General features: G+C 35.9%; 2 protein-coding genes across 2 annotated transcripts in view; both read left to right on the plus strand.

The window, feature by feature from the left end:
- The window catches only part of LOC100432101 (transmembrane serine protease 11F), a 73,808-nt gene extending 53,879 nt beyond the window's left edge, over positions 1–19,929 (plus strand). The window contains exons 5-10 of the mRNA XM_002814738.4: positions 389–552; positions 2,867–2,905; positions 4,055–4,256; positions 7,908–8,167; positions 13,354–13,496; positions 19,061–19,929. Coding sequence (XP_002814784.3) covers positions 389–552; positions 2,867–2,905; positions 4,055–4,256; positions 7,908–8,167; positions 13,354–13,496; positions 19,061–19,219 — 967 coding nt within the window. The 3' untranslated portion in view covers positions 19,220–19,929. The remainder of the gene's footprint in view (positions 1–388; positions 553–2,866; positions 2,906–4,054; positions 4,257–7,907; positions 8,168–13,353; positions 13,497–19,060) is intronic.
- LOC100432482 (putative synaptotagmin-14-like protein) lies at positions 9,679–10,283 on the plus strand. Its single transcript, XM_009239959.4, is given in 2 exon segments — positions 9,679–9,981; positions 9,983–10,283. Coding segments are annotated over 2 exon segments (561 nt in total). The 5' UTR covers positions 9,679–9,721.
- Positions 19,930–20,262: the final 333 nt, after the last annotated feature.

Below are 20,262 nucleotides of genomic sequence, written 5' to 3' on the forward strand. Positions count from 1 at the left end.
TCTAAAGAATAATGACATTAGTTACAGCTTTTGCTCAAAATGCCTTAAAAAGCAGGCCTTTTAAGTATGTATAAAGCATGATTTCACGAACGTCTCCTCCCACAAACCCCTCTAAACTATGAGCTAAGTAAGGACAGTGAACAACTGTTTTCAGGTATGTATTTTATCCAGTATTTCTAGAATGTTGTCTTTATTTCTTCTACAGTGCTTCCAACACCTCGTGGTTATTATACACTCATTTTTAATCTCTGTATCTAGAGATAATTTAAAAATCTGGTATGCACATGTATCATGCATTATGTTTTTTAAGTTTAATGTGAGTCCTAATAGGTTAAAGTCATTAATGATTAGATAAATGACATTTTTTATCTGCTTTTTTGTTCTTCAGTCCAGATGAACAAGGTGTGGACATTCTTATAGTGCTCATATTTCGATACCCATCTACTGATAGTGCTGAACAAATCAAGAAAAAAATTGAAAAGGCTTTATATCAAAGTTTGAAGACCAAACAATTGTCTTTGACCATAAACAAACCATCATTTAGACTCACACGTAAGTCTTTTATTTTTATTTGCCACTTTTGCGGTTCCCTCCTCTTACAACCCTCTTTAATTTTTGTAAGCAATATATATATATATATTTTATTTTTTGTAAGCTATATATATATATATATAAAATCTCAGCATGGAATAAAACTAAAATAAAATTCCACTATGAGGCAAAATTTAGTATTACTTTTTCTTTTTTCGTATTTTACTAGGGCTTTTAATAAGATTTCTAAACTTTTTTCCATATCATATGTTATTGGGTCCTTACAAAAGTTCCAAAGGGTAAGTATTACTTTCGCCATTTTACAGGTAAAGAAGCTGAGACTCAAGGAAGATGTGAGACATGGGATTAGCAAACCTTGGGGCTAGAATTAGACACAGGTATTGTGACTAACAGAGGTCTTTACAGATCAGTTCTGGGAGTTATTTTTCATAGTATCAAAGAAAGGCATCTTCATGAAGGTTTACCCCTGTAGGAAGAGCCAGTGACATGAACTGTAAAGAGGTTCTCTAGCTTATTTCCAACCTAAAACTATTTTTCATCACTTCCTTATTTATTCCTCATGAATTGAAATAGGAAAATTCTTGTTTTGTTTTCCTCCCAAAGTGGAAGAAAAGGAAGTTCAAAAAGTTTAGGAAACTAAAATTCAAACTACCTTACAGCTAGTTGGAACCTGAGCTGATTTCTATGCCAATATGTAATTGAAGGTAGTAAAATAATGTGTTTCAAACAAAATTTTAAATGTCAAGGGCAGGAACTGTGTCTTTTTATTTTATTTCCCCTCCCTCAAATACTAGCATACATGTCACATGTGATAGATGTTCCAGCTCCATTCATTGCTTCTTGTTATGTATTTCCAAGTTTAGTTACTTCTAATTTAATATAAAAAAAGACGGGAGAGGGGCTTGTATTTTGGATTCAAAAGACTTCTCCCTTCCCAATAGTCATGTATTTATTTAGGAAACAAGTTATCTAAAGTTAATTCTTTTGTTGTTAGAAATCAGGAAAGTTCTTTAAATATATTTTGAGATAGAATCCCCACAAATATTGTTACATTCTCAAGAAGTAATTAGAAGTAAGGGAGAGTATGGTATCCACCTTGATTGTTAATCAATTATATTCCAAAGTAAAACAAAGTATTTTCCAGCATTCTATCAATGGAAATCTCAATTCCTGATGATATAACTGTCCTAAGCCACAATCATATATCCTAAAGTAAAATATCCATTATAAAAGTGACATTATATTATGTTTACTGAGTTGTTACAGCTGTAGAGTTTCTTATTGTACAATTTATAAAAAAATTTTCGCATTGTTGGTTACATACAATGATTTTTTATGATACAAGTTGTTTTAATACCAAAATAACTAAATTCTCTGACCATGCTCAATAATGAAGATTTAACTGTGTATGTCTGTTTCTGCCACATACATGTATTTTGTTAAATAAAGAGACATATCCATGAAACCTCTAGTAGGAATTGGGGCTCGCATCCCTTTTTGGGGAGAAGTCAGTGTTCCTGATAAAATCACTGTAATTCTCCATGTTCTCACTGACAAACAGAAAACCAATCACTAACCCAACAAACATCTAACGTAGCTGAGTTATAATGAACATGAATGAATAAATTTGAAGGGAAAAAAGATGCCACAGAAGGGAAACATAAAATGAAGTGAAAGTTTGTGTATGGCTGGAGTCTGTGGACTGGTTGTATGTGAAAGAACTTCATGCCTCTAGTGCCTGCTGTCTGAGCCACAACCATCTAAGCCATTCACAAGAGAGAATCCTCAGGGAGACAACGTTATCTACCTGCATTGACTAAATTCCTAGTCTGTTAGATCAGGGTCTTGAAATTGGGCCCTCAGGGGTCTGTGATGCATTTAGCTCCATAGAGCTACCATTTCAGACTGGCCATTAGGAATATGCCTAAACCACATAGGTTGGTAAACACCAATTGTGATGGGAATTGGAGGTTGCTGCCTCAGATTATACTGGAGCTCCCAAAGAAAGCAGTCAGGGACATTTATCTTTATTTATTATTTCCTAATTTCCTGATTTCTGTTTCTTTTTCCTGAGCAAAATCAGGAAATAAAATGCTCTCTGATTTAATTTTAAAGTAAATTACACAATTTGGACCAAAAATAAAATCAGAGTAAAGGGTTATTTATATATTACTTGATTATGAAAAATCTCGTGTTCTCTTGAAATATGTATGCTTTAGATAATTCGCATTTCTATTAATGACCAGTTGAACAATGTAACATGAAAATGGGAATATATTCTTCTGCCAGCTAATTCATGTTTTGCTTATTCCAGCTATTGACAGCAAAAAGATGAGAAATCTTCTCAACAGTCGTAAGTTCCAAAACCCACAATTAACTGTTTGTTTCACAGTAAAAGATCATGAAAAAAAGTTATAGAAAAGTTAGCAGTAAAGTTTACCAAGCTTTTTAAGACTCATTTTATATTTTTGTAAACCGAACACTTAGTCTTTTTATTATTTTTAGTATTTAAATATTTAAATTTATAAATGTATACCAAATACAATTTTAAGTTTATATGACCTACAAGATGTCGTTAAAAACACTTTACATAATATTCTAGGTATTATATTAATATTCATTATAAATAATTGTTTTAATATTATCTAACAATTCAAGAGAGTGTTTTAAACTGGTAACATTTAGGCTTTAATTTTTTGTTAATCTGCTTGCATTTTTATTGAAATATCTGTTATGTACATTCTCCTCCTGTTCCTGCCCTGCACCCCACATTCCAGCATTGGTACCTAGTTAAGGTCTATTGTGGACAAACATGCCCATTAAAAATGTTGTAACACTTTAAGTTCTCCTTTAAGATTGACTTGAAATCTAGTCAACTGAGGGTTTGAAATCAGGGAAGAATTTTTTTTTAAACTAGCCTTTCAAGTTTTAAAAGACCAGAAACGTCAATATTGTTTACATCTGTTAAAATACAGGGCTTTGCAAACACAATAAATTGATTCTCTTTAGTCATTAGTTAAGGGAAAATCATGACCTACATTTAGTATTGGGCTCTCTCTCAATAATAAGGATACTGCTACTAGTTTTGGTGTGGATCCTCCTAATTTTGTATCCCACTCTGTCACTTACCAGCTGGGTGACCGCCAGCAATGTTCCCTCTTCAAGGCTTAATTTTCTCATCTAAAAGGTATGTTTCTATATATACATCTAAAACACATAGCAGAGGATCTATACATTTTTGGTGCTCAATGAATTATCTATATATGCTTTGTAAGGAGAGACAGAAGTTAATTCCTGGACTGAATGCCTTGAAATGCTAGTAAACATTTCTTCTGAACCTCAATAGGATCAGCAAAACCTGTATCAAATAAGCTCAAAGGCTGAGTGCTATGAATGGTTCACAAGGTAGCAGGAACAAAGGATTGTCTATAACCAAAGCAAATCAGAATATACTTTTTTCCTCCTTTTTATGAATACGAATGATCATGTATTTCTGTGGCAGGCTGTGGAATAAGGATGACATCTTCAAACATGCCATTACCAGCATCCTCTTCTACTGAAAGAATTGTCCAAGGAAGGGAAACAGCTATGCAAGGGGAATGGCCATGGCAGGCCAGCCTCCAGCTCATAGGGTCAGGCCATCAGTGTGGAGCCAGCCTTATCAGTAACACATGGCTGCTCACAGCAGCTCACTGCTTTTGGAAGTAAGTTAACCAAGGCTGCTGTGAGCCTTCTTTTCACAGTCCTCATCTGCCACTGATTTAGTGCATTAGAAGAGTCCAGTCTTGCCAGTTTATCCTTTGCTCCATTCAGGGTAGACCCAGCTGTCCCCTAAATGGATTATGCTTCCCCTATGCCTATCTTTGATGGTTGGGTTTTGCCATTTATAGTTCTTATATATTTTCCTCTATCATCATGAACCTAGTGCTGTCTTTCCTATTATATATTATATAAAATGATATGTAGATTATTTTAGTGTAAAGATTATTACACATGTAACAAGTTTAATCTCTTTTACATACTCAAGAAGAAAGTCAGCTACTTTTGTTTTTTTCCAATTAATCCCTCTAACTTCCCACTGTCAGCATTGCCATCACTTTACAAATAAGAAAAGAATCATAGGTATCCCTCTTGAAGTTCTCTCTTCTCATTGCATTCTCTAGGAACCCTGCAGGCCTGTATGGTCCAGAAAGGAGTGTGGAAGGCAGGAGAGACCTGCTACCTTGTCTTACTCCCCTCACAGTATTCAAGACTGGTTACGTACAGCCCAGCAAAATCTCTCTGTTTGGGCTTTCATGGTTGTACCTCTTAAAACTCAGCTGTGTCACTTCATGTACACAGACATACATAGGCACCCTACTGCCCCAAGAAGTCAGGAACACACCATCTTTCTTCTCTGAGGTTTTACCATCATGGTACAGAGAGCTTTTCCTTTTAAACTTTCAAAGACAAAACTCTAAATAAAGACCCTTTGCCTGGCCAGTGGCACTACTTCTGCACCCTGCACCTTATTAAAGGAGCCTATCCCTGGTGATTCTCAGAGGTGCTTTATCATCCTTCTAAGGGTAACAACCCAGATGATTCCAAGATACTAAGGTGATTATCTGTTGCTTTTTCGCAGAAGTGAAGAGAAAAGGGACTCACTTATATATGTGTATTTACAACTCCCGAAATAACTGGCATTATGCCTTATGGGTAAATTTGAGTCCCGCTCATTTGTGAAGATTTTCTAATTTTTTCATATTCACACAGTCCTCCAATCTTTGCACTTCTGTTTTTGTGAGAGTGTCTTCCATTTTAGTTTATAACTGATCTCTCTTTATGTAAATTAAAAATAAACAAATCCGAATTCCAACTTAATATTTAGTGAAGAATACAGGCTGTGGCGATTGAAATACTTGTTTCCAAGGTCCAGTGCAGGCTCTGGGTACTCACAGACCTACATGGGAATTGGCCATTGAGCTTGATGAAGTAGAGGTTACTGGTGACCTTGATAAAAGAAGTTTTTCTAGTGTGATAGGGATGGGAATGGATTCAATAGAAAATGGAAGGAGGATTAGATGCAGTAAGTTTTAAAACTGCTTTTAAGAAGTTTTTAAATGAAAGGGATCAGACCAAATTGGACAGTTGAGGGAAGTTGTGAAGTTAAAGGAAGGATTTTTAAAAATATGGGAGACACATTATAGCATATTTTATGCTGATAATAATAATCCAAAAGAGTTGGGTAAAGTGATGATCCTAGAGAAAAAAGAGTGCAATTTAGAAGTGATATAGTAATAATTTCATGTAATCACACAATGCGGTGTACTGTTATGAAGGAAAACTACGTGGTACTTTGAAGACAATATTGCATTATTCACATCTTTAATTTTTTTTTTTTTTTTTTGAGACGGAGTCTCGCTCTTTCGCCCAAGCCAGAGTGCAGTGGCACTATCTCGGCTCACTGCAAGCTCCGCCTACTGGGTTCACGCCATTCTCCTGCCTCAGCCTCCCGAGTAGCTGGGACTACAGGTGCCCGCCACCGCGCCCGGCTAATTCTTTGTATTTTTAGTAGAGACGGGGTTTCACCGTGTTAGCCAGGATGGTCTCGATCTCATGACCTCGTGATCCGCCCGCCTCAGCCTCCCATAGTGCTGGGATTATAGGCGTGAGCCACCGCGCCCGGCCTAAGTTTTTATAAATTTATTTTTTCTGCAGAAATAATGTATTTTCAAAATCATATTTAAGACAAACCTTAAAACCTTTATGTCTATGAAAAATGATTACTGTCTTTGTGAAACAGTGTGAGTGGGGAAAACCTTCTTGAAAGGATGGAAAGAGACCTGGACCATCTCCTTTTGGCACTAACCAGCAGAGTGTCACTTACCTGCACAAGTCACTGAACTTCTGGGTCTTAATTTTCGTATTCATAAAACATGTTGAATTGGCCTATCACGTGAGGCTTCCTTTCTTATTGACAATGCATAAAAGGATAGGATAATTTTTATTCTCTATCTGATTAATTTGTAAACTCCTTAAGACCTGAAGTCATATATGTCTTTGTATCTCTGAGAATTCTAGTATCTAGTGTCTAGTTTTCAAATGGATGCTTCAGTTAGTCCTAAGATTTCTGGTTTGAATAAAATCTTATCTTTATCTCTAAAGAAGTGAAATAGATGAGAGCAGAACCCCTCCCATCTCCCCGCTCTTTTTTTTTTTTTTTTTTTTGAGACAGAGTCTTGCTCTGTCACCCGGGCTGGAGTGCGATGGTGCGATCTTGGCTTAATGCAACCTCCACCTCCCGGGTTCAACAAGTGATTCTCCTGCCTCAGCCTCCTGGGTAGTTGGTACTACAGGCACGCACCACCACGCCCAGCTAATTTTTGTATTTTTAGTAGAGATGGGGTTTCACCATATTGGTCAGGCTGGTCTTGAACTCCTGACCTCATGATCCACCCGTCTTGGCCTCCCAAAGTGCTGGGATTACAGGCATGAGCCACCACACCTGGCCTCTGCCTGCTCATTTTTAGGGAAGTGCAGCACTTAGGAAATCACTGATCTTTCAGGGTTTTTTAAATTACATTTAAAGGTTGATGATTCACCAACATAGTAATCCTTTCTTCAACCATAGAATTTCAAGTTACTATATTTTTCCAGTCACTCAGGATGAGGATAACTTTAAAAAGAAGGAACCAGGCTTTGGAGGACCATGAGGAAGTAAAGACATAATAGGACTAGCTAGAATTTGCTGGTGATATAAACCTTGTGGGAGAGAAAAGCATCTATGTGAAAGGAGAACTGAAAGTCTAGTAAGAGGGACCGACCAGGCCAGATCCATGGGCAGTAGGAGCTGACTTTGAGTTAGGATTAATTAGCCCTTGTATATCAGGGAGGGATATGGGCGTAGGGTGGAGAAAAAACCGTGTGTATACATGAAGGTTTGCAAAGCAGACAAATTACATTTCACTTCAAAGATCACAGTAAAACCAGTAAAATAAGAACCAAAAAGTGAGTCATAAAATAAGAATCAGTGGAAGATGCGACATGGAGAGAAAATGCCTCTTAGTGTGTATATTATCCAAAACAAATCAAGATTAATTTCTACACAGTTTGTTGAAATTAAGGAAAAAAGAACCTGAAGAGTTCCTAGCAAGAACTTTAAAAATTGGAAATTAATCATAGTTATTAATTTTTTGTACATAATTAATTGTAATAATTTTAAAAACTATTTTTCCTACTATTTTATCAACTACAAACTTTCTCACCAAAAGAATGTTTCAGGAGCGTAATACTGATAGTTGGGAAGAAATACAGTCTCAGTCTTTTTTACAGAATTAAGTCAAGCATCACAAGTATTACTTTTTAATTTTTTGCAGAAATAAAGACCCAACTCAATGGATTGCTACTTTTGGTGCAACTATAACACCACCTGCAATGAAACGAAATGTGAGGAAAATTATTCTTCATGAGAATTACCATAGAGAAACAAATGAAAATGACATTGCTTTGGTTCAGCTCTCTACCAGAGTTGAGTTTTCAAATATAGTCCAGAGAGTTTGCCTCCCAGATTCGTCTATAAAGTTGCCACCTAAAACAAGTGTGTTTGTCACAGGATTTGGATCCATTGTAGATGATGGTGAGCAATTTCAACCTAATTTTCTTAGCACAAGAATGTCTTGAGATCAAACGAGCTATCTATCTTAAGGAATCCCTCTTAAGCTTTTAATAGAAGTAATGGTCTTTCCAGTATGTGTGGCCTTGGGCATAACAGGGGACTGTGGTTTAAAAAGTAAAAATCAGGTCCTATCTTTGAGTTTACAATTGGAGCAGTGGTGGCCACGTGTGGTGGCTCACACCTGTAATCCCAGCACTTTGGGAGGCCGAGGCTGGCGGATCACCTGAGGTCAGGAGTTCAAGACATGCCTGGCCAATATGGTGAAACCCCATCTCTACTAAAATACAAAAAAAGATTAGCTGGGCATGGTGGTGTGCACCTATAATCCCAGCTATTTGGGAGGCTGAGGCAGGAGAATTGCTTGAGTCTGGAAGGCAGAGGTTGCAGTGAGCTGAGATGGAAACACTGCACTCCTACCTGGGCGACAGAGTTAGACTCCATCTCCAAAAAAAATAAATAAATAAAAGAAAGAAGAAAAGAAAAGAAAGAAATCTCCTGAACTGCTCAACTGGAGCGGTGGAAAAAAAGTCAGGGAGAGAGACTAATATAGAAGGAAAAAAAGCAACTGCATCAGGTGATATAAGAAGGGACAGAACACTATGGGAGTGCAAGGCAGTAAGTAATCACAAATTTTGTCTTTCCTGGATATAAATATGTTACATATACTTTATTTTAATCAGCATATAATTTAAATCACAAATGTAATGATAGCTTTTTCCTTTATTTTAATTCTTTCTCATTGTATGATAATTTATGATGATCATAAACATTCAAATGGGTTGGAAATATTTTGAGCATTTTTTTTGATTAGCCAATAAAATCTGTATCTTTTTCCTGTGTCCAACCTGCTAGGGGTGTTAAAAGACAACAAGTCTGGTAATTGTATCAATTAAACACCAGAACTTAAGATTTCTAGATACTAGTTCACTCTACTTTAAAGAGAAAGATTAGGCCAGCAGTGATGGCTCAAGCCTGTAATCCCAACACTTTGGGAGGCCGAGTCAGGTGGATCACGAGGTCAGGAGATCAAGACCATCCTGGCCAATATGGTGAAACTCCGTCTCTACTAAGAATACAAAAAAAAATTAACCGGGCATGGTGGTGTAGGCCTGTAGTCCCAGCTACTTGGGAGGCTGAGGCAGGAGAATTGCTTGAACCTGGGAGGTGGAGGTTACAGTGAGCCGAGACTGTGCCATTGCACTGCAGCCTGGTGACAGAGCAAGACTCCATCTCAAAACAAACAAAAACAGAAAACAAAAAAAAAAAGAGAGAGAAAAAGATTAACTGAATGTTTTAATGAGAAATAAATACTTAAGTTTCCACCATCAGTTGGTGCGGTCCATGGTGAGCTCATCATGGCGATTGAAGTTGGAGAGAGAACCTGTAGAGTACATGAAATTACCTGTTTTAGAAAAGTATCTCCAGAGGCAGTCGGATTTTTGTCAGCTGTTGGGGTGTTTATTATCTTGATGTTGCTTCTTTTTTTCTATATTAATAAACAGTTCTGTTTTGAAAATGTTGGAGGGCTTCCAGATCTTGGTTCAGGATACAGTACAAGGAACCATTCACAAGATAAAATTTGGCTGTGACTCTCAAATGAGCGTGTCAGAAATGTCGTGTAGTGAAAGCACATCTGCATGTCAGTCTCTTGAAGACGGCTCAGTTCCAGAAATTCTCATTAGCCTACTTTATAATGCCACAAATGGAAGGCTATCAGCAGAAGTGATAAAAGGCAGCCACTTAAAAAATTTGGCAGCAAACAGACCACCCAATACATAAGTTAACTCTACTGAAATCCGTGGATCAAGAGATGTCCAAATGCAAGATATCCATCCGCAGAGGGCAGCCAAATCCAGTATACACGGAAACTTTTGTTTTTCAAGTGGCCCTATTTCAGCTTTCTGATGTGACACTCATACTGTCTGTGTATAACAAAAGCAGCATGAGAAGAAAAGAGATGATAGGCTGGATTTATTTAGGTCTCAACAGCTCTGGAGAAGAACTCAATCACTGGACTGAAATGAAAGAGTCGAAAGGACGGCAAGTACGTAGATGGCAGGTGTTGCTAGAGTCATGATGACTAGAATAAGCAAACAGTTACCATCCAAGGCAACATATCTCTCTAATTACAACATTACTGTTTCTACCAAGTCACTATTAGAAGAGCTGTTCTTTGAAGAATCATATTCAACCTTTTACCAAAACGCTTTAAGTTCTATGGAAAGAACATCTAATACTGACATAAATGAAGAAAATAAGTGTATCTGGTAGAGCTTGTTTGGGAAACTGAGAAACGTATATTATCATTGCTAAACTAACAGTCCTCCAGAAATTTAATAAGATGTTTTTGATTTGAAGTTAATTTTAATTTTGCAAAAGAGCCAGTAATTTTATGAAAAATCAAAATTATAAGTGATTTTAAAAACCAGAATTTTTGTTGCAATATAATTTTAATATCACTCTACATATTATTTATAAAACATAGTTTGGCCAGTCCCTGGTGTTTGTAATGTTCTTTAATATGAAAAAGTAGTCCTCCAACCCTATCATAAGTCATATCTAATGGCAAAGGGTTTCAGTCACATTGAAAATTGTTTTATTTCAGACACGTTCCCTTTGTGCACTTAGTTTCGTTGTGCCTCAGTTCCTCTCTATAGCACTAAATCTAAGTGCAGACAAGCATTCGTTTTCATACAGGAATGTTTTTAATATGTTAATTTTTTTAAAAGTTCATTTTTCACTTGCTTCTGCTTTTGCCTGATCCAAAGAGACAAAGTCACTGTACTGGTCCCTTGCAAGTCTTTAGACAAGTTGTGCTGTAGAACTACGTAACTTTCTGTTGAAAGCACTTCCTGTATTCTTGTATTCCAATGTAGGAAGCTAGTAGAGCAGGACTTTACTTTAAAATTTCTTTCAGTGATTGACTCTTCAAAAATTGCAGTAATGTGAAAATACATTTTTTTTACAAACTGAAAACGTAGCGGATAAGCTGTAGAAAATGAAAAACAATTCAATTTTAATTTTCTGCTCTGAGGATTTAGTAACCAACACTGTGTAAAGCAGGTAGCATCCAAAATAAGAAACTGTTCTCTAAATCTTCACTCTTACTTCAATTTATATTTGTGATATAAAGACTATGCAGTTCTGTTTGAATCGGAACATCATGTTAAAAACAGTTCTGAGATTCCTTATGAAGTTTCCAGTAACTTGTGACTAGACTTTATGAAATTTACAGATAAAGTTCTTCAACATGATGTTATCTTGTGCCTTTCATGTAAGTTAAATTTGCTCATACAGCTTGAAAGTTGTATTTGCAAAATTAAGTCTTCGATTTTTATAAATGCAATGATTCCTCAGAACAGTGTCACGAGATCTTTATTTCCTCTGAAGTATATAAAAGTTGTATAATGTGCTAATTTTTTAAATGGCAAGTCACTTTCATTTGTTTTTTATATTTAGGAACTCTAATTAATCAGGAATATTATAAGCTGTTTTCTTTATAATTTTGCTTCTTACCTAATATATCATTTTATGCATATACTTTATTAAATAGAATATGTTTTATATATATTAAAAATAGTTTCTTTTTTCTCCTTCTCATTTCTAGTTAAAATAGACAAAAACATACTATTTACCAGTTACTAAAAAGCAGTATATCATTGCTCCTAGTCCCAACTAAGTGCTATATATTATTATAAACTAGAACTTGTTATTACCATAATAACAAAACAATGCATAGATATTACTTCAGCTTGGATATACTGAAAGGCCTTAAAAGAAATCCAAAAAGACCGTGAAATTCTGTATTTTTTCATTTAAAGAAGGCAGCTCTATGCATTCATACACATGAATTATAAGAAAAAATACAAAAGCTATATTGGATGACATGAGGTTTGAGAATGTGTGTTACAGGGCTGCATTAAAGCGAAAAATTAATCTTTTATTGTTACATCAATGAGATTTCTCCAGGATTTTTAAAATAAACGAGTAAGAATTAGAACCTGAAAAAAAAGAGATACTTATGTTTCTATCAAGGATATACTGAAAAAAAACTAGTGCTAATATATCTTATTTTATTTATTTTTTTTTTTGAGATGGAGTCTCACTCTGTCACCCAGGCTGGAGTGCAGTGGCGCCATCTTGGCTCACTGCAAGCTCTGCCTCCCGGGTTCACACCATTCTCCTGCCTCAGCCTCCTGAATAGCTGGGACTACAGGCACCCGCCACCACGCCTGTCTAATTTTTTTTTTTTTTTTGTATTTTTAGTAGAGACAGGGTTTCACCGTGTTAGTCAGGATGGTCTCGATCTCCTGACCTCGTGATCTGCCTGCCTCGGCCTCCCAAAGTGGTGGGATTACAAGCATGAGCCACCGTGCCCGGCCAACTACTGCTAATATATCTTAATCTAGCTTTTTTTTTTTTTTTTTGACAGAATTTTATTATATGAAAAGTTTTCCGAATGCTCCATGCATATCCAACTTAGCTTTGTGAGAGGTTCTTAAAAGTCTCTTACAGCTAGCTCAGGGCTGCTCACCAATAGCTTCAACTCAGAGCCCTAAACTACTTCTTTTCTGTATTCAACTGTGCAGTATCCTCTCCTCCTAACACCCAGCTCTGTTCTGTGTTGTCATCAGATCACTAGCACATATTGGGCATTCATTTTGTTTCCCATGCTGTGAGACACCCCTAAATAATACATGACAGAGTAGAGTAGCATGAAGAGATCTGTGCAGCTGTGTCCTGGTTTCTACTTGAATAGCTTTAGGAATGTCAGTGAACTTCCAGGGTCCATGGTTTCCTTATACGGAAAATGTGGCAGTTGGACAAGATCAATGTTATGAACCTGTATGAGAATCTAATGAGGACTATGGACCCTCTCCTCATGAAAAAAATGCATGCATATGTAATATTTTGCATGTAGTTTTAAGGCTCCTAATATCCTTGAAAGATCTACAAATGTGATATAATACTGGGACGTGTATGTTTATGGTTCCTTGCATGTAGACATTTATGACACAGAAAATAAGATGATAGCTAATGTTAATAAAATAATCTTTGGCTTTTGCTACAATTTATGTGTCTTTTATGTCTTAGATACAGTCGTATTTGAGGAATACTGTTTATTTGTTTGTCCATTTGTGCAATAGGACCTGTACAAAATACACTTCGGCAAGCCAGAGTGGAAACCATAAGCACTGATGTGTGTAACAGAAAGGATGTGTATGATGGCCTGATAACTCCAGGAATGTTATGTGCTGGATTCATGGAAGGAAAAATAGATGCATGTAAGGTAAGTTTAAAGTCAAGGCCAAAAGTTTATGAGGAAAGTTTCCATTAGCTATTTCTGAGTTTGGCATATATTTTACCTAGGAGAAAAAAAAATGGCATCTCTTACACCAAGAATTGAGTTTATCTAATAATCATAACAATAACAATAATTGTATTGAGTGTTTAATATATGCTAAGCCAAAAATTAAGCACTTTTTATACATTATTTCATTTAATGTAATGAGATAAAAGCAATATTATAATTACCATATTCATCCCCCAGCCTCCCAGTCATTTCCCTTCGCCCCTCACATTTTTTAATGACAGCGACAGCTGAAACAGGTTTTCTTTCCATTCCAAGCCCTGCATTAGCAACACCGACCTGTTTAAATGCTGGACTTTTAGTTCCTAGACCTCCTTTTCTCCAGTGATCTTCTATACTCTTCAGCCACCTCAGACCCTCCTCTTAGAGTCACACTATGGGCTTCGTTATCAAAAACTGCTCCATCTCCAAAAATGCTCATTTGCATCTTCCTTTTTGACTACTATCCCCCAGTGTTTCCCCCTTGCTTTTTAACTACTGCTTTCCTATATACACTTCCTATGTTATACTCTAGTCTACCAACTCTTGTTCCCAACATGCACAACCTACAGGTACATTCCTTGTGTCCTTTCTCTCTTCTATTTTTCTCCTTAGCCTTTGTCACCATCCAGTATGCAGTATTTTTATTTATCTAGCTTATTGCCTATTTCTCCACTAACTAAAATGTAAGATTCTTGAAGGAAGACATATTTTAATCTGTTTTATTTACTGCACCTGAAATAGACTGGTGAAAATATGTGATGACTGATTGAATGAAAAACAGTCTTTTTTCAACTTCATAGACACCTATTGTCCATTGATTCCTCTGTATTCTCACAGTTCATTAGTCATTTCCTTTCTTCCAGCTTCTACTTTTCCAGCTCAGATTTCACTGTCCATTATTTTTTATTGATAAATCATAATTGTATTACATCTATGGAGTACAATGTGACATTTGATACATGTATACAATGTGGAATGGTTAAGTAAAGCTAATTAACATATCCGTCACCTCACTTAACATTTTTTTGGTGATAGACATCTAAAATTTACTCTCAGTTATTTTGAAATCTATAATACAGTATTATTGATTATAGTCACCCTGCTTTGCAGTAGATCTCAAAACTTATTCCTCCTCACTGAAACTTGGCACCCTCTGACTAGCAACTCCCCCTTCCCTCACTCTCCACCCCCCTAGGCTCACCCAGACTCTGGTAGTCATCAGTCTACTCTCTACTTCTATGAATCCAACTGTTTTAGATTGCATATATAGGTGAAATGATGTAAAGTATATGTCTTTCTGTGCCTGGCTTATTTCTGGTAAAGTATATGCTAAGAGGACTTAGCATAATGTCCTCTAGATTCATGTATGTTGTCACAAATGGACAGAATTTATTCTTTTTATGGCTGCATAATATTTATTTTGTAGATATATCATATTTTCTTTATCTCTTCACACACTGATGAACACTTAGGTTGATTCCATATGTTGGCTATTGTGAATAATGCTGCAGTGAACATGGGAGTACAGATATTCCTTTGAATATTGATTGTAATTTTTTGGATATATTCCCAGAAGTGGGGTTGCTAGATCATATGGTAGTTCTGTTTTTAGTTTTATAAAGAGCCTCCATAGTGTTTTCAATAATATCTGTACTAATTGACATTCCCACCAAGAGTATATAAGGGTTCCCTTTTCTCTTCATCCTCATCAATACTTGACTTTCATCTTTTTTATACAGACCATTCTAATAGGAGTAAAGAGATATCTCGTTGTGGTTTAAATTCATTTCCCTAATGATTTGTAATACTGAGCATTTTTTTCATGAACGTGATGGTCATTTGTATGTCTTCTTTTGAGAGGTATCTAAGTCCTTTGCCAATTTTTTAAAATCAGGTTTTGTTTGTTTTGTTTTTGCTATTGTGTTAACTTCTTTATACATTTTGGATATAAGCCCTTATCAAATATATGGTTTGCAAACATGTTTTCCCATTCTGTGAGTTGTCTCTTCACTTTATTAATTGTTGTTTTGTTTTGTGTGTTTGCCGTGCAAAAGCTTTTCAGTTTGATACAATCTCATTTGCCAATTTTTGCTTTTGTTGCCTGAGTTTTTGAGGTAATATTCAAAAATCCTTGCCCAAACCAATGTCGTGGAGCTTTTCCTCTGTTTTCTTCTAGTAGTTTTATAGTTTCAGGTCTTAAGTTTAGGTTTTTAATACATTTTGAGTTTCTTTTTGTGCATGGTGTAAGGGTAAGGGTCTAATTTCATTCTTCTCCTTTTTTTTTTTTTTTGAGACAGTCTCGCTTTGTCACTCAGGCTGGAGTGCAGTGGTATGATCTAGAATCACTGCAACCTCTGCCTTCCAGGTTCAAGTTATTCTCCTGTCTCAGCTTCCTAAGTAGCTGGGACTACAGGCATGTGCTACCATGCCTGGCTAATTTTTATATTTTCAGTAAAGACGAGGTTTCTCCATGTTGGCCAGGCTGGTCTCGAACTCCTGACCTTAAGTGATCCATCTGCCTCAGCCTCCCAAAGTGCTGGGATTACAGGCATGAGCCACCACACCCAGCCTAATTTTATTCTTCTGATGTAGATAACCAATTTTCCCAGCACCATTTATTGAATAGACTATCTTTTCCTCAGTGTGTATTCTTGGTATCTTTGTCAAGAAATCAATTGACTATAAATATATGTGTTTTTTTCTGGCTTTCTATTCTATTCCATTAGTTGATGAGTCTGTTGTTATGCCAGGACCACGCTATGTTGATTACAATTGCTTTATAAGACATTTTGAAACCAGGTAGTGTAAGGCCTCTAGCTCTGTTCTTTTTGCTCAAAATTATTTTGACCATTCAAGTTTTTTTTTTTGCTTCTATATGGATTTAAGGATTGTTTTCTTTCTTTGTGAAAAATGGCATTGGAATTTTGGTAGGGATTGCATTTTAACAATGATAATTTTAACATTTTAATGAACGTTTTAACAATAATTCTTTCAATCCATAAACATGGAGTATCTTTTCATTTTTGTGTTTTCTTCAGCTTCTTTCTTCTATATTTTATAGTTTTCAGTATACAAAGCGTTCACCTCTTCAGTTAAATTTACTCCCAAGTGTTTTATTTTTTGTTGCTATTGTAAATGGATTGTTTTCTTAATTTCCTTTTCAGATAGCTCACTATTAGTATATGGAAACACTACTGAGTTTTGTATATTGATTTTGTATTCTGCAAACTTACTGAATTTGTTTATCTCTTCTAACAGCTTTTTGTTGGTTTTAGGGTTTTCTATCTATAAGATCATGTTGTCAACATACAAAGACAATTTCATCTCTTCCTTTTCTATTAGAATGTCTTCTATTTCTTTCTCTTGCCTAATTTCTCTAGCGACAACTTCCAGAACTGCGTTGAAAAGAAATCAGAGTAGATATCCTTTTGATGTCCCTGGTCTTACAGGAAACACTTCAGATTTTTCACTATGGCTTTAATAATAAAAGCCAATATGTGACTTTTATTGTGTTTGACATACACCTATTATGTTGAAAGTTTTTCTTACAAAAAAAAGCTTTTTTCAAAAGCTTTTCCTGCATCTGTTGAATGGATCATAGTTTTTAGCCTTCATTTTGTTAATGTAATGAATCACACTTATTGATTTGAATATATTGAACCATTCTTGCATCTGAGGGATAAATCCCACTTGATAATGATGAATGATTCCTTTAATCTATTTGAATTTGGTTCATGAGTATTTTGTTAAGGATTTTTACATTCTATGTTTATCAGGAATATTGAAGTGTCCTTATCTGGCTTTAGTATCAAGGTAGTCCTCACTTTGTCAAATGAGTTTGGGAGTATTCCTTCTTAAGTTTTCTGGAAGAGTTTCAGAAAGACTGGTATTAGTTCTTCTTTAGATGCTTGGTAGAATTGAACCGTGAAGCCATCTGGTCCTAGACTTGACTTTGGTGGGAGACTTTTTAATTACTGATTCAATATTCTTACTTATTATTGATCTGTTCAGGTTTTCCATTTCTTCAGGTTTTCCACTTCTTCATGATTCAGTCTTAATAGGTTGTTTTACCTTCTTAAATATTTCTGCATTACCATTTCTCCTTTCTTTGTCTCTCTTTCACACTCCTTTCCTTCCTCCCTTGACCAGACAACTACACGAGCTGTCTTGCTAATTTCCTCATTTTTACTCTTATGCTCCTCTCATGTGTTAGTCAAATAAGAGCCAAAACCATTTCCAAAAAAATGCTAATCATGTCAGATCTCTCTCTGAAACACTTCAGTGGCTTACCTTTAGTCTTAAGATACAAACAAAAACTTCTAAACAAGACCTACAAGGCTCTACATGGACTTGTCTTTCCTTACTTTCCAGACTCACCACACACTATTTGCCCCTCTTATACTCCTCTCTACACCCACCTCTTTTTTAGGCCCTTGCATTTGCCAGGCTCCTTCATGCCACAGAGCATTTGCAATACTGTTCCCTCTGCCTATAACACACCTAACCCCCACTTCTCTTGTGCTCTGCTCTTCTTCCTTCAGATATCAGCTCAATTATACTCATCAGGGGAAACTTTCCTGTTTTTCCTTATCAGTCAAATTTCCCTGTTGTGTGTTACCATAGTACTTATCATAATGGTAATTTTGCATTTGTGTTTAGGCTTATTTAATATTGTTGTTGTTGTTGTTGTTGTTTTTAACCTAAACTTCAAACTCTATGAGCACAGGAGCCCGTCATTTTTGGTCATCATTTTATCCCTAACATTTTTGGTCATCATTTTATCCCTAATAGACATCAGATTGCCTCAGACATAGAATAGGAACTCAATAAATAGTTAATTAAAGAAACAGATAAATAAATAAGTGAGGAAGAGGCATAGAAAGCTTAAGTATCTTACCTAGGGTCATACAGCCAGTAATTAATAAAGCTGGACCTGAAACAGGCATTTCAGCTTCTGAGACCACACTTTTAACGACCACATGTTTATTTGTTTATTTACTTAATCTTCTTTGTTCTTATTTTTGTTTTCCAAATGAGATTTAAAGGAGTTTATAAAAATTTAGCAAGAAAACTAATTAGAAATAGGTGAGTAAAAGAAAAGGAGACCAAAAATAGGTCCATAAAATACAATCAAGGTGACATTTGGAAGAGATCCTTGAAATTGTATACCTAGGCTTACACATGCTAATCTCACATTTAACATTTTATATACATAGTTACTAAACCATGCTAAACAGGCCTGGTCAAACTAGAAAAAAAAAAAAAACCTAAGGATACTGATACAGAAATAATGTAACCATTTCCTGTGAATGAATGTTAGCCTTCCTAAGAAAAACAATGCCCTTTAAAGTTTAGCAAAAAATTTAATTCAGTTGAGAGACCCATTATATAGTCTGTCGTCTGGCTGTGGTCGGTGTACCAATTTCCTTTTTTCTCAGATTACAATACCTTCCCACTGAATTAAAGTAGAGTTAACAATTTAAAATATGTTTTTATTTCAGGGAGATTCTGGTGGACCTCTGGTTTATGATAATCATGACATCTGGTACATTGTAGGTATAGTAAGTTGGGGACAATCATGTGCGCTTCCCAAAAAACCTGGAGTCTACACCAGAGTAACTAAGTATCGAGATTGGATTGCCTCAAAGACTGGTATGTAGTGTGGATTGTCCATGAGTTATACACATGGCACACGGAGCTGATACTCCTGCGTATTTTGTATTGTTTAAATTCATTTAGTTTGGATTAGTGCTTTTGCTAGATGTCAAGAAGCCCTTCAGACCCCGACAAATCTAATATCCTGAGGTGGCCTTTATGTACGTAGGACCAAACCCTCTCTACCATGAGGGAAGAAGACACAGCAAATGACAGACAGCACCTATTCCTTACTCACAAGGGAAACTGCTTGTGATACTTCCTAATAAGATAAATAAGTGGTTTCCCTCAATTGAAGACAGGAACATCATTTTCCACAGGATATGAAGAGCTACCAGTAATGCCAAAATCTTACCTCATATAATACCTGGAGCACGTGAGATTCTTCTAGTGAAAAAGAACAGTCTTCCCTGAAGACTCAGGGCTTCAACATTCTAGAACTGATAAGTGGACCTTCAGTGTGCAAGAATGGAGAAGCATGGGATTTGCAATATGACTTGAACTGGGCTTATATCTAATAATACAGAGCACTATCACTAACCTCAACAGTTGACACTTTAAAAGTTTTTAAATGTATCTGAACTTGCTGTTAACACAGTGTTATAACTCAAGCACTAGCTTCAGGAAGCATGTTGTGTTGTTAAGAAGCTTTTCTGATTTATTCTTTAATAGCATCTTGCCATCTATGTGTTAGTTGCAGTTGGCCCAGAAAGGAAAAAAAAAAAAAAAAAAAAAAATGAAGACTCTTGGGAATGTTTTTCCATGAGCACAGGAGGATAAAAATAAGCAGATGAAGGCTAGGAGAGTTGGTTTCAAATAATTAGTAACAGGACAAGCATGCTAATTTTTGATGGAATGAGTTATCCAATTATTTACTTAGAAATATTTATATCAGTATATGGCAACTGGTACTTTTGTAAGTCTTCAGCTCTCTGACAAGTCAGATGTCCATCGGAGTATCAGGTCAGGTGTCTATCAGAATATCAGAGCTGGGGGGAGGAGCCAAGATGGCCGAATAGGAACAGCTCCGGTCTACAGCTCCCAGCGC

The sequence above is a fragment of the Pongo abelii genome, chromosome 3, assembly GCF_028885655.2.
Source record: "Pongo abelii isolate AG06213 chromosome 3, NHGRI_mPonAbe1-v2.0_pri, whole genome shotgun sequence".
Classification (NCBI taxonomy): domain Eukaryota; kingdom Metazoa; phylum Chordata; class Mammalia; order Primates; family Hominidae; genus Pongo; species Pongo abelii.